We start from the raw sequence: 16,216 nt of genomic DNA on the forward strand, positions 1-16,216 counted from the left end.
AATACTGGCGTCTTGGAAGGTGTGAGAAAGTGAATAAATATCAAAGTTATCACAATGTGAAAAGCATAGTACATTGTTTTAAAAATTTAAGGAAAAAAGCAAAAAGAAATGAGAAAGTTAAAAGTAAAATTCTATCAAAATAATTCTAGCAATTCTATGGTTATTACTCAATGTGCTGTGGGTAACTAGGACACAGAGGAAACAAAAAATTGCATGCAAAGAACTTTGTTATGTTCTGTGGTTGAGACAGCTCAGAGCAAACTGGACCACTACATCACAGGCACATATGAGGAATGGACCTGGTGAAGTCTTGTTTGCAAAATTTCTGCAAACAACACACATTTTGGCTTAACCGATCAGGGTGGATTGACTAAGCCCTAAGGTGTTGTGTAAATTCATAACCGTGATAAGTACATCAATTAAATAAGTTACTACAATAAAATTTACACCAGTATTAAAACTAAACAAAACCAAATGGTAAAAAATACATGATTCTGTTCACTTGCTTTAGGCCAGTGATTGTTTTTTGTTTAAAAAAAAAAAAGAAAAAAGTGCTAGTGTTGGAAGAAAATGGGATTTTAGTATGAAGGAAAAACCTACCCATCCTTAAAACAAACAAGCAAAAAATAAGATGAAAATCATTCTACCAGTGAATACACTCTGGTAAGAATTGACAGGGTGATTTTCCAAGTGTTTTGCTCTAAAGCAACTTTGCTTCCAGTTTTCTGCAAGTAATTGTAAAAGCTGCATGCGTACATGGAGACAAAAATGGTTCTGAATGTGCGTGTGTGTGTGCGTGTATATACACCGATCAGCCATAACATTGACTTTGACAAGGGCCAAATTGTGATGGCTAGACAACGGGGTCAGAGCATCTCCAAAACTGCAGCTCTTGTGGGGTGTTCCGGGTCTGCAGTGGTCAGTACCTATCAAAAGTGGTCCAAGGAAGGAAAAGCAGTGAACCAGCGACAGGGTCATGGGCTGCCAAGGCTCATTGATGCATGTGGGGAGCGAAGGCTGGCCCGTGCGGTCCGATACAACAGACAAGCTACTGTAGCTCAAATTGCTGAAAAAGTTAATGCTGGTTCTGATAGAAAGGTGTCGGAACACACAGTGCATCCCAGTTTGTTGCGTTTGGGGCTGCGTAGCCGCAGACCAGTCAGGGTGCCCATGCTGACCCCTGTCCACTGCTGAAAGTGCCTACAATGGGCATCAGAACTGGACCACGGAGCAATGGAAGAAGGTGGCCTGGTCTGATGAATCACGTTTTCTTTTAGATCACGTGGATGGCCGGGTGCGTGTCCATCGCTTACCTGGAGAACACATGGCACAAGGATGCACTATGGGAAGAAGGCAAGCCGTTGTAGGCAGTGTGATGCTTTGGGCGATGTTCTGCTGGGAAACCTTGGGTCCTGCCATTCATGTGGATGTTACTTTGACACATACCACCTACCTAAGCATTGTTGCAGACCATGTACACCCTTTCATGGAAACGGTATTCCCTGATAGCATTGGCCTCTTTCAGCAGGATAATGCGCCCTGCCACAAAGCAAAAATTGTTCAGGAATGGTTTGAGGAACACAACAACGAGTTCAAGGTGTTGACTTGGCGTCCAAATTCACCAGATCTCAATCCAATCGAGCATCTGTGGGATGTGCTGGACAAACAAGTCTGATCCATGGAGGCATCACCTCGCAACTTACAGGACTTAAAGGATCTGCTGCTAATGTTTTGGTGCCAGATACCACAGCACACCTTCAGAGGTCTAGTGGAGTCCATGCCTCGATGGGTCAGGGCTGTTTTGGCGGCAAAAGGGGAACCTACACAATATTAGGCAGGTGGTCATAATATTATGGCTGATCGATGTATACATGCAATGCTGGATGAAGGCCTCCCCAAAATGTTTCCACTCGTTTTGATCTACATCATCCGTTTGCTAAATTACGCCAGCAAAATGTGTGATCTAATCTTCCCATCTTCTGGGCAGTCGTCTTCTTGGTTGTTTTTCATCTCTTTATAGCTTCTTATTCCATCTCTGATCTCTTCTTCTTGCAAAGTGTTCCACCAGTTGCCATTTTAACACATTCACTTTTTTCACATTCACTGTTATTGTTCCAAGGATATGCATATTCCCTCTTTGTGTTGGGTGGAGTTTTTGTGTTTTTTGTTTTTGCATTGAATGACCGGGTTTGGAAGGTTGTCATGTGCATTTGTAAAATATGTATCTTTTGAGACAAATGGGCAGATTTCCTCTCTGTATTGTACTGTTTCTTCTGTTGAAGATTTTGTGTAAAGTGTTTATGCACTGCAAATCTTTCTCAATTTATTAATATATATGGATAGTGAATAATGGAAAACATGTTGATGTTTGTAGAGAATAGTCGGATGGGCCTTTCCAGATACATCAGTGTAATTAAGTAAATAAAACATTAACAACCCCCACCACACTACGCACACACAGAGATGGTTACATATTCCTAATCATCATTTGTTGATTTTCCTACAATTAAGGCATGTTTCAGAAAAGTTTTGTTTTCTTGAAAGGTCATCTAATCAGTTTGTCTTGCTCTTTTATTTAGTGTTTAGTTTGTGATAATACTAAATTCCTTTTTTTATATTTTGCAGATCACTCAAGAAGCAGGAGATTTCATGATCACTTTTCCCTACGGCTACCACGCTGGCTTCAATCACGGCTTCAACTGCGCTGAGTCGACAAACTTTGCTAGCGTGAGGTGGATAGATTACGGGAAAATAGCTAAACAAGTAAGTAACACTATTACTATGGAAAAATTAGGTACATGTTAATGAATTGGTTAATTTCACATTGTGGTTATATAAAAACAACACAGATGATTTTATTTTAAGGCCTTCACAAAACCATGCAATGGGTAAAAAGTGTCTGCGTATGATTATGTGTGTTAAAGTATTTTCCATCTTCGTTTCTTTCCATGTCAGCAGTGTAAACGACCAGTTACAATTCGATGAGGTTTGCTATTTTTTGGGGTTTTAAACAGAGTTCTTGAACCAGGAACAATGATAGTCTGTGGCTGCCTTTGAAGATCTCTGATTAATTCAGCCTTGTGGAAGAATTCTCAGAGGAACGTGGTATTTAAAACACAGTACGCTGGTGTTAGCGATGCCGCAATGGCTGTCAAGCTTTTACTGGTCTTTTACTTGTGGTACTCAAACCCCTCTGGTATCCTTGTCACTGTGTATGTGATCTCCTCAGTCTTCACATTCTCATTGAAACTTAAGTCTGCTCTTGAGTCAAATTGTTTGTTCTCAATCTGTACAGTCTAGGAAAAAAGTAGGGTGCTTAAGATCTTTTTTTAACACTTGTGGTACCCTTGAACTCCCTGAAAATACTCAGATACCGAACAGATGGGCAATTTAGTAATTTCTTTGCTTGCTATGAAATGTGCACTCTAACAGAGTGTCTGATTTTGTACATTTCTCAGGATCTAACCTTATTGTACCATGAAATGTAATGAATTAAGTCCTGGATCAGTGTAATCACACAGTGTAGCTCAGAGTTTTTGGCTTCCATAAAAAACCCCATGAAGTTGATGTTATTGCACTTGGTCCAGCAGGCCTCATCTGTTTACAACCTGGTAGCAGTGCCCAACTGGTACATTTTAATAAATACATGTATTGATTAAGCTCAGGTAGAGCAAAAACTGTGGATTTAGATTCTTTAGCTTGTAGCACAGCATTCAAAGAAATTAGAGAAGTTTTCCTAGATTTATAGGATGGAAAAGTGTTTTTTTAACTTAATGAGAATAAATACTTGTTGTGTTTATATATTGTGAAAGACTTGGCTGTAGTGTTCCTATTGCATTAATTTAGCTTCAGGTTTGGCACTTTCTTTTCACCACACTTTAATCCACAGTAAAACCTCGCTTAAAGCAAAAGAGAGGACTTTTTCCACAGGGTACTGTCTGTGCTGTCTTTAATCTTCTTTTGTTTAATCTGAGAATGAGAAAGTTGATGTTATGCCTTAAAAAATAATATTTAAATTTAAAATATGAATTCAAATAAATTTTTCCCTCCCTTTTGGAGTATCTAAAATAACTAGTTGCCATCAGAATGTGATGATAAGAACTGCGTCATGGTTAGCTAAGACATTCCACAAGGACCCACAGGAGAATGCACCTGAATATACATATGATCTCCTGCATTGTCCTGTGATTGAGGGCAGGCTGCTTTACACATTAAACATTATGCAGCATGTAGCCCCTCTCTGTCCTAGACAGGATAATACTGGTGTTGCTTATTTTATTTGTTCAACACATCTTCCATTTCTACTACCTTTTTTTGCTGTCCCCTTTAAAACAAAGCACAGCTCTGAGGTGAGCTAGCGGATGTGTCTGTGTTGCTTTGGTGTGTTTTTCCAAAAACAGTTTCTGGAATCTTTCATATTCTTGTGCCTGGGTTAATTTTGTAGTCGGATATATAGTAAACCTGCTTTCCTTACAGGGATGTAGTGTCTTTGGCTCTCTACATAAATACATGCAAACTAAACATGTCATGTGGAATATGAGGTTTGCATATATATCCCTTTAATTCAGGCATAGCCTGGAGAATTCAGCTTTCTGCTCAGAGCTATTCCTCTACAAAATATAAAAGAATTGAGTTTTTGTGACAGTCAAATGCTGGTTTACAGTTTGTTTAGTTTATTATTCATGTTGAGGGAGAAGAGTACACCACAATGCTAGATTTAGTTGGTTAATTATTAATTTTCAGATTTCTAACTTTAAGTATTTTACTTCAAAGTGCAGCACACAGTTAAGGGTTCTTGAGTTATATTCTGCACAGCACAATGAGTTGTAGTTAATTAAATGAATTCACTATCAAATGATCTCATAGAGGTCCTACTGTGTTTATAACTGCACTTTGGGCATGTTGTGCATTAACTACTCAAAAAAAAAAAAAAGAAGAAACCCACGAAAACATCATCTTAATGCTAGAGCTCATCTCATAATAATTGTAAAACCAACCACCACTCTGTCATGGTTTTTTGCCTGTGTCATCAAAATGTACCAATCTCAGTCTCTGCTTTACAGTGCACTCCAATAGAATTTATATATATTGAAAACTGATTGCTTTTTTTCTCCCTTCATACACTCATTGGAAACAGCCCAGCAAGTTAATTTTCTTAAAACCATCTTAAGTGCAGTTGGGTTTTAGAGGAATAACTATTCATTTACAGGGACACTTCATCATTTTTCATTTTTCAGTGTTGGTCGTAAAGCCAGTTTACCATACATTTAGACATAATCAAATGATGACGTGTGTTGGTTGTGCCAAACCAGGCCATCCCTCACCATCTGACATGTTTAGCAGATGCTGAGGGAAATTAAAGCATCGATCTCTTCAGGCAAGACCCACGTAGATAAGTTTTGCAAGAAGGGGTTTATGAGATAAGTGGAGACCTTTTATTTGTTTTTCTGGATCAGATCATGCATATTGTAGGTACAGGTCACTCGACAATGACAAACATAGGGCATACTCAGGATTTCTCAATAACAGACAGGTCAGTTTTAAAGCTCTTATTTTATTAACTTTTGGGGATTCTGATTTTTCTTTACCCAAATATGGATATGATTGCATGTTAGCATGGTGATTATTAATATTACTAACTGCATTAAGAGAAGCAGAGCTTTATATTTGCAGGAACCAAGTCATGATGAAGTTGTGCAAAGAAATACACATAGATGGCAGGATGAATAATTATCATGGTTAATGAAAAATAATATTTCATTGTTCCTGCTAAAGAAATTATGTCCATTAATCCCCTGGCATTTGCATGGCACATCAGACTCTAAGGCTGTAGTGTTTGTCAGTGGGTCTGAATGACTGAACAAGACCCGGTGATTTATCACTGGGCTTACACTGTGATTGTGTGCAACTCAACCGTAAATCCTAGTGGTTAAATCAGTCGGGTAAATCCAGTAAAACCACACATTTTGTAGGATACTGTTTTCTATTCATCTTATGTTATTATTTAACATTATGGAGAAAAGTAATAACCACAGTGAAAAGGAAGTTCTTGTGTTAAGAAATGAAAGTGATTCCAAAATTATTCACAGGTTTGAATAACCTTTGCAGCGCACAGGGGCAGCATTTGGTGATAATTTGGGTAATGCCATTGTCGTAAATTGGGCATTTCAAAGACATTTGAAACCCCAGCTCTGTCTCGTTCAGGTCCTGTGAAGATTTAACATTGCTAGCTGAAAGGAGAGGAATAGTATTCTGAATGACAGAAACCTGCTAGATGATATGATAGTGATTTCACACTGATTAGCATGCTTTACAACTGCTGGTATCAAAAGTGTTACCTTGGTGTGACAGTGCTTTAAGCAACAGTCTTCGTCTTTTGATTTGGAAAGATGTCTGATTTTGCAGTGGCCTTAGGGTTTTAGGCTACCTAAGGCAGTGCATCTCAGCCAAACGGACACTGATGTGTCTACAGTGTGATGTGTGTGTCTGTGAGAGACAAAGGGTTTCATATGATGTTTAAAGAGAGAGAACTGCCACCTGTAGAACCATTGACACATATATGTACATTCACACAGCGTTGTAAATCCTTATTCACGTACAAAGACCCTGTACACTTTTCCTTATTGGCTAATGAATACACATTTTGAAAAACTTACTAAAGTGCCTTACTAATCAATTGTTGATATATGTTAGATGGGGGGGGGTGTGTTACAAAAGGGGGCTTTGACAAATTTGTAATGGTATACACAAAAGCCTGTTTTTGTTCAACTTCTTTAGTGAATTCTAGTGCTACATTAATTCAAATAAATGTATTTACAGCCCCGGTATTCCCAACCTTTCAGCAGTCCCACAACACCAGTAGTTAAACAGCATTACTCTCAGAAGGTTACAGCCTGATTTTCTGGACAGTGCTTTTCTGTATATGGTACCATGGTTTTACATTTATTACATAAAATCAAAACATCAGAAAGTTGGTAAAACTTAAAATTGAATTGCACTGATTTACACCAGCTACAATGTGCTGGACTACACTTTGATTTTGTGCACTGTTAGAGCTCCAGCATAAATGCCTAGGGCTCTGTTCATGAAGCTTTAATGGCTGTTGATGGGTGAAAACAGCAGCCAAGCTGTAATATAGAGGCGCTTGCTTGCCAGAAAGGACCTGTGCAAAGCCCCGGCAACATTTATTCATGCAGGTACAGTTGAGTTAAACTTTATCAACTATCTCATTAGCATACCATTTATTAATGTCCTGTGCATCAACCTCTCCTATTCATAAAATGAAATGCCATCACAATCATTTTGATAATTAGGCATTAGAGAACACTTTCTGAGGTCCATTGTAATCTACCACAAACTCAAAATGAGATCATAATTGTTAAAATAAATAAACCATTTAAAATGAAAGAATTGATGATTCAAGATTGCTTTTATTTTCAAAAATATGGGCGTGTAAAGGGAGAATGGGACGCTAAGGATTGTTATAATAATGTTCTTTCAACACATTAGTAAATAGCATGGTGTTGTACACTACCGGAAAAAAATAGTTTTTATTTTGTATTGATTTTCTCTGTCTCTTCCACTAGCCCAGTTTGGAAAGGCTTTATTAGATTGTGTTGCTCCCTATGCTATATTTTCTGACTCTACTAATCATAAGTACTCAGTGCCAACAATAATAAGATCTGGCTTAAGCCCATACATCCCCGAGCACAATTCCATTGTGACAGTCTGGTATTTTAGTACTTTTGTGTTAATTCGTCTACATGGTTCTTTAAGTATTTATTTTATTTATTTATTTTTTACCTTTTTAGTGCACAGCCATGAGGAAATTGAGTCCGTAAGTCCTTGTTTATCCACATGAAAAAGTCAGAGATTTGATTATGCTGAACCATTTGCTATTGAAGGTTGACATTGCATAGCTTAGTATTCAATAGTTTATCTACTCCTTTTTTATAAGCTGAGTTTGAAAAGCTTGTTTTTCATCTGATTACAGCACCAAAAGCTTTTCTATAAAGTACTGTATAGTGGTGCAGAAATGTAGGACTGCATAGATGTTCTGAAATTTTAGTAATAGTAATATTGTGTAAAATATTACAATACAATTTTTTTTCTCAACTGTAATATTTGTTTAATTGCAGATTTATATAAAAATATTTTCCCCTCCAAACTGAACAAATGGATTATACTTTATAGAACTTGCTTAAATAATTCATTGTCAGTATGTTATGAGTTTTGAAATAAAACATAAAGTCAATACATGTTTTTTTCTCCTTCAAAAGCAATGTAAGTTCAGAATGGGTGAGAAAAAGTTCTAAAGACTCTGATTAACTTGTCTTAATATAGGCAGGTAGCTATTGGCTCTTTAATCGAAGTGTAAGTAGCATGAAATTGACATTCTGATGTTGGTGTTTGTGTAGTCTCTGCTGTTTGAGATATGTTGAACTGGGCTATTATGTTTTGGTCTCCCCATTTACGTGGGCCCCCCTACTAGCTCATTGTACCACAATTTAGTTGTGCCTTTAACTCCATAAATTATTCAGAATTCTCTTTATTCTCACCCACTATGGTCCTAAATTTCACAGTTTTGTTTCTAACTTGTTTACTTAGATGTTTGCCCGTAAACCATCGGCTCAGAGAGTAGCAGTCTGGGATTTGTTATACTTGTAAAAATGTTCTTGTATAAATTCTGTGACATAAAGCAGATATTTCCCCTCTGATTTATTTACGCATGCTTTGTGTGGTAAACGATACGCTTATATCTTTGTTTGTAGTCTTTGGAAGTAGTTTTCCTCCACGGCTTTGAGTTACATCCACATGCATTCCAGATTATGGTTACTTTAAATTAAGCATCCTGATCAAACTGTGGTAACACAAAATCCTTGCTTTCTTTTTAAGGCAGTAGCTTTTCATAATGTCAGTCAGATGAAAATTACAGTAGATGCCAAAGCTTGAAAAGAACAAAGATTTGAAAGGCAGGTTTTAAGTAACTCCTAAATTCCAAACCACACCTCTCTGAAATAGGTCAATCTTACAGGATATATTTCCACATATGAATGTCAGTATCATTATATCATCAGTGTACCTATCTGTATCTTGGAGTTATTCACAGTAATTTTATAAACCTTTGTTCTTAGTTATTATTATCATTACTCTTTATTACTTAGCAGATGCCTTTATCCAGGGCAACTCACATTTTTACATGATATAAATTACAAAAGTTTAGTAATGCAGTTAATACAAAATATGATAAGCATACACCCTAGTTCAATGAGGTAACCAGAATTAGTGTATGAAATACTTTTTCTTACTTTTAAAATGTTACCCAGACCTGTACCTTGTCAAATGACTTTACACTGCACATTATGATGTTAGTAAAATCTGTCCCTATGTCTGTTTTATCTTTTCCTGAATATACAAATCCAACTACACCAAAGGACAGGAAGACTGTGGTATGGTTAGAGAAAGGTGAAGGACAGATAATTTTGTTTAAGATGTTACATAATGATACATAATATAATACATAATAATAACAAGTCTGTAAGGTGTATATCTCAGACCATTCATGTCTTCTCACTAGGACCCTATTCCATATGCACACGGTGTATTAATTCCTACTAGTCATGTTTGGTCATCATTCATTATTAATATTGTTTGCAGAGAGGTTTTGTGTTTCTGTCAATACTTCGAGCTATCAACATCTTTATCTGATGAGAGGTCTGTAGTGATTGGGGTTCATGTTTTAATGAATGCTAATTCAATATTTGCAGATCTTTCTCATTCAATTCCTAACTGTTGATACTCTAACAGTCACATTTCCAAAGTGGTACTTCAATTTCAGTTTTCTCTTTTCTCTCAGATTTCTTCTCCCCTTTTTTGAAATCATATACTTAAATTACGTTGTTTCATTCTATCTTCATGAGCACCACGGGGATTTTCAAACATTAATTTGTGTCCTCTGGTCAAATTAAGTCTGTAATTATCGATGTCTGAGTTAAAACACTACACTTTTTTTTTTTTTTTTACAGTGAGTAGGTTGGATCAAAGGGGTAGCCTTTAGGTGTGATCCCCCCATCCCTTCATTCCCACCTCTATCTAACACCCCCCCACACACACTCCAGACACTGGTATAGAGCCTAGTTGTTTTGATGTTGGATTTGATGGATTTGTTTGCTACTGCGTTCATTTGCTCCGTATCAGAAAACTGACAGGCCGGTAAATGAAACTTTGCCTTAGATTTTCAGCTTGACTGTTTGGGGACATTTGCAAAGATATTTCCTGTTTTTTATTGTTATATATATGTGTGTGCGTGTATGTGTGTATGCGTGTGTGTGTGTGTGTATGTATCTGTGCATCCGGTATCTGGTTATTTGAAGATTTGACTGTGGACAGACAGGAGATAATAAAGATAGAGCTGATTTTTTTTTTTTTACTTCCATCTCATCCAGTACCATTAGGAATGTGACTTGTGTAGTGTTTGTTTTTAAATTATAGCAAAACCAGAAACAGGATAGGGAAATAAAATTATGAAAGTATTTAAAATAAAAAATAAAAATTTGTTAATGTTATTCTCAGCATTAGTTTAGTCTGGGGTAGTTATGAAATGTGTAGCTTTAGTTTTCCGCAGGTCAGTTGTGGTCTTTTCGTACAGATTATGTACAAAAAATACCCTATTAACCACTACAAGTGATACAGTCCACTAATCATCTAGGAGTATTGTAGGCTGCTACATTTAATTGGATGCATTTAAGCAGTAACTGAGGAGTTCTAGGTTTGATCTAGGCTATACATGAAATTCTTAAACATTCACCCCGTTTTCTAAGGAGTAGAACTGAAATTTTGAGAAAACTACAATTTAGTAGTGACATTAATGGATAGAGTTCTGTTTGTGTGATAATTAAATTCTATTAACATGCATTACTTCTACCAGTGGTGTTCACAAACAGGGTCCGGATTTACAACTTTGTAATTAAAATAAATGGGCAGAAAACGAAAAGACAGTATTGTCTTTTTGAAGACCACTCGAAGGAGAATTGGAAAACCCTGAATTAAAGGCCTTGAGGTGGCCAAAGTATCTGAACACATTAATCATTGAGTGTACTAAGGGAAAACATGCCTTTTTTTGCTGTGTTTACAAAAAACATATTTCAAAGCAATTATGCATTGTCAGTTTTGTTTTTTCCACTTTTGAATGAACAACAAAGGTGCACTAAGGTTAATTATTTTATTGATTGTCGGCAAGGAAATAATTGAATTTCTCTCATAATAATTTATATTTTAGTGTTTTTTTTTTAATTAGCCTGGTGGACAGAAACAAAATATGACTACATTTTCATTCTACGATTAATTACGTTTCAACAAACCCTTTTTGGTAATTCATTTTTGCCAAACGAATGTATTTTAGATAAATATAGAACCAAACTGTATCACACTGTTTTTATAGCTTTTCGGTTTCATCACAAATAGCGAGAGGAAGAACAAGCATGGTTTAGGTAAAATCATAACAAAGTAATTGTATTCTCTTTGACACGTGGCAGAATCTACAAAAAAGTTGATCTTAGGAAAATAATAGAGCAAATAACAATTGCTTTAATATTAACTTTGACTGAAATGCAGTTAATGGTTTCAGCCAATTGACCAGTTCACTACAAATTAAATGTTAAGACATTGAATCTGCAGTGCACAGATTTCTAATTTGTCTTTAGAAAAAAGAAATACAACAGCATCCACAACAACAACAACAAAACATATTCTCCCTTATGTTATCAGTGAGATGCAGGGACGAAACTGATCTTCATGAATACAGTAATTAAACCAGTTTCACTGCAGTATCCTTTCTTCTCTCTGTCTTTCTCTGACACACAAACCCACATACACACACACTATTGATTTTATTAATTTTTTATCAGTTTTTAACAGAGGTTCCTATTGAAAGTGTGACTTTGAGGAAACCAGTTTGTGCTCAAAGCCTGGAACTTCCTCCTCTCAGTTCCACTACACCCCTCTAGGTGTCATGAAAAGCTCTTGATGATGGAGGATGTTAAGTGTGATTTAAGGAGCACTTAAGTTCCATGTGCATGACACCCTGAGTCTAATTTGCTTTCCCCTGCCTAAGTTGCCTTGTTTTGCAAGATCTGGATATGTTGGCGAAGCACTGCTCTATCTAGTTCATACTGTATCCAAAGGTAAACCTATGACCCCCAGATACACTGTTTGTTTTCTTTAATTTCTTTGAATTATGGAAGATTGGCTTCCAATCTCCAGCAGTCTGTCACTTTCTTATTTGACCGTTTAAAGACACTGGACTGTGCTATGATATAAATGATTCCCATTAATTCTCACAGAACTGTAAAACATGGATTCTTACTTGAAATACCTGTTTGAAAACATATGCATTATTTTGATTTGATTTGAGTTATGAATGTCTTAAACTACAAAACTGGCTTATTTACTTGGTAAATCTTGTTGTATACTATGTACATACAGTTTCACAAGACAAGGCTTTTGAGTAAGTTTCTCTATTTTAATAACAATACAAAAAATACATTAAAGGGAACAAAATTACTTTCCATTTGGTTGGAGCATATAGTGATTTTAATATCTCTTATTAGCATTTTAAATTATGTTTTTGTATTATATTGTAGTATGCAGTGCTAATATACCGAAATTCTGTTATTCCAGTTGGCCGAAATACAGAGAAGTTGTTTATCAGAGCTAACAAGGAGCAATAACATTGGAGTATATTAATTTCTATAATGAGCTCAAACAGAATCCATTTGTAATTTTACTCTGGCATTGTGATGTATCTAAAATGCATTACAGGAGACATTTCTCTTTGCACATTATAACCTAGACTTTGCATACTGGTGGTCAATCACTGTGTAAAGCATTAACAGCTTAATGCTCCCCACTATATTTATGAGTTTGCTTCTTAGTTATATTGGCTTAAAACATTTAATGAACATTACTCTCCCACAAGGCAGAAAGCATTTTACAACAATTTTAAACATTTGCCTTTTATAGGCTTCTGTTTTGCAAAGTTTTATTTCAACAATAATTCACAAGAGCATACCTTTAAATGTTTCTCGGGTTCAATTGATTTTGCCAGTTTAAAATAACAAGCTGATATTCCAGGGCCATATATGTTTTAATGGTTTGTTTTCATTTATTTATTTCTGTGATTTTGTTTTGTTATTGTCTTTCGGTGAATTGGATGAAAGGCTTTGTGCATAAGACGATAACAGTTTAATATGGAATGAAGCCAACCGATACTGCAACTAGACACTGAAATATCAGAATTGTTGATATGCTAGTACAATAATGTTAATAACAAAACTTATACTCAATATGTCCTTCAGTTGCTTTGCTAATTTAGTTGTTACTTGTATCATATATGATTGCTTTATTATTATTATTATTATTATTATTATTATTATTATTATTATTATTATTATATCAACTTCAAGAAGGCAGTTCCAAGGTTTTCAGTTGTTTAACAACAAAACACCTAAGGTCTTTCCATGCCAGAGACAGGAACAGGAGATCTGGGTTTTGTTTCCATAGCTAGTGCCTCCATCCAATGAGCGATAGTTAGATGTGACCTCACTTGCAGAACATGCAGTCATTACGTGAATCAAAACACCTCCACCGGTTTCTCCATCCCATATATTCATAGTGGTCTGAGCCTTGGTTGTCCAGCTCTAGCTAAGATCCTAAGGAGACCAACAACCTCTGCTTATTTATTATTTATTTATTAGCAGATGCCCTTACCCAGCGTGATATTAACCTAACAATTACACAGAGAATTCCTACATTTATTAATACAACATTTGTCGTAATGTATTTCGATCACCTAATGACACAGGAGCTTTTGGTCTATGGGAGTTGTCCATGGTGTGCACATGTAGGCTGTTCGGTGTGATTGATTCTACCATGGCGTAGCTGTTTCTCTGAATTCTCTGATTAATGGCTACACAAGTCCATTAACTGCTTCTCCCCACCAAAGCGCTCTGTAAAGAGGTTTCCCGTGCTGTGTAAAGAACATTCATATTTCTCTGAAGGGTTGGAGAAAAATGGTTAGAAATAGCAAAGCCATACTACTCTTCTGTGTTCATGCATTATGTGTATACACAGAAAATTATATGCATGTTGTGAGTCATCAGTCCTGTTTAAATTGGCCTTGCTTCGACAGACACCACATTATGATACCCTCACCAGTAATTATGGATTAAACATTTAACGCTTGAATCCAAATTCTAATTGTAGATCAAGATTTTATTTTTATTCATTTTTAACATGCATATCTATATACCATTAAATGGGTAACTGGCATCTCTTGGAAAAAGCCTCTGACACCTCAAGGAAAAATTAGATTGTCAGATGTCATCACTTCCCTACTTAGTTAACCAAGAAGATTTTCTTTCTCTGTTATATTAAGCTGGGACTCGATTATATTTTCATATTTGAATTACAGTAAGCCTGTAGTACGTCTGCAGAGAGGATGAATGTGTTCTGACAAGCTACAGATGTGCTGGAGTTATTCAAATCATAGAAGCCATCTCCACTGGATATGTAACACCTGTGTCCACATGAGTAGTGCTGTGGGTGAATTCTGGGCTTTGGTTTGACATTCTCTAGCATTATAAAATATCACATGTAGCCTGGGTTTAATTTTACTGTACACAAATTTGGATCAGTGAAACAAATGCTGCGCACCACAGGAGAATAGTTTTATTTAATTGTGTGCTTGACATTAATACTATCAATATCAAGTTGTGTTGAAGAAAGGAAACAAAACCTGTACATGATGATATTTAAAACTGGAACTTGCCAAACCAGCTGCCCCATAAACAGTTTTTGTTATGAACAGCAGAGAGTCTTTTTGTGTCCTAATGCACTATTTTGTACTAATTTATTTCAACCCCCTAATACCATAGATAGGCTATGTAGCGACCATGGTTGCAAACATGGGGAAACCGGTCCAGAAAATGAGGTGGACCCTGCTATTGTGTGTTCTCGCAAACATCTGTATCTGACACTTTTATATTTAATGGATTAATGCGACAGTGCTATGGACTGCCTGGTCATTTCCGCAATTTCTCCCCCCATATGGTTGGGGTATTTTGAGTCTCCATAAAAATGTTGATTTGTTGTATTGCTTTTAGTTGTTCTGCATCTAATAATAATAATTATAAAAATACAAATATATTTTTAAAATATTTATAATTAGATTTGAAATTCACCAAGGCATCTTTGTATATTTATGTATATTGCTGATTAAATTGAAAACTGTAGAGTAATGCAGGATGCTGTTTCCAGACAATTAAATTATAATGAAGTAATAGAAAAGGCAGATGAGTGCTTTGCTTAGAGAACAAGTAGAAACTGTCAGATGCAGATAATAATGGGAAAAGGAGAGAACTCATAGTCACAAATTCCATATTCCAAATTTCAAATTCCGTCTCTTTATACCAAGAATAAAAACCAAAACCAAAATGTAATCCAACTATTTTGGACCCCTTCTCCCCAACTCTTTGTGCTGCAATATCTGTATTGCATTGTTAATGCCTTCGTTCCATAGATGTCAGATCAAAAGATATTATGATAGAACCCCTATTTTGTTGCTTTATTTTTCTCTTTTGCAGTGTATATATATTTTGTAAATTTAAGCAGTTCAGGTAAAAGAAGGGTGATTCTCAGTCTAAACCATCTCCAGATATACTGGAATCATGCAATTTTGTTTTCAGGTTTAGATTCTATGTATATTTATGCTTTCTAGGCGTTTTTAATATGGAGCAAATGCATTTCAGTTTAGAGTCTAACCTATTTCTTTCCATTCATAGTGCAAAAAACTGTTGTTTCACAAAGAATAAACACATAAATATCCCTTTTAACTCACAAATTGTCACTAGTTCATAGAAATAATTTATTTATTTTAAACCAAGTTTAAAGCAGATTTGTTCACTTATTCCTCTGCATATCTGTTATGGTTTTCTAACTTTAATGATGCCCATATTTTGTGACAGCTGATAAAGAATTCATTTCCATTTCAGATTCACTTTTCTGGCTGAATCTATTAGACCATGTTAAGGAAATGTTATTTGGTGCGTGTTCTCTGAGGCTATAGTCAGATGTCATTTTTTTACTTTGCTGTCTTAATGGAAGTAATCTAGACCCCGCTGGGTTCCTTGACATTTTTTGAATCAAATCATATCTCTTA

General features: G+C 35.9%; 1 protein-coding gene across 2 annotated transcripts in view; it reads left to right on the forward strand.

Moving 5' to 3' along the window:
* Nucleotides 1-16,216, forward strand: part of kdm4c (lysine (K)-specific demethylase 4C) — a 209,996-nt gene that overhangs the window by 40,751 nt on the left and 153,029 nt on the right. For both annotated transcript variants that reach the window (XM_066720364.1, XM_066720363.1), the window contains exon 8: nucleotides 2,626-2,763. In XM_066720364.1, the coding sequence (XP_066576461.1) occupies nucleotides 2,626-2,763 (138 nt within the window). The remainder of the gene's footprint in view (nucleotides 1-2,625; nucleotides 2,764-16,216) is intronic.

Source organism: Amia ocellicauda, chromosome 13 (genome assembly GCF_036373705.1).
Source record: "Amia ocellicauda isolate fAmiCal2 chromosome 13, fAmiCal2.hap1, whole genome shotgun sequence".
Taxonomy (NCBI): Eukaryota; Metazoa; Chordata; class Actinopteri; order Amiiformes; family Amiidae; genus Amia; species Amia ocellicauda.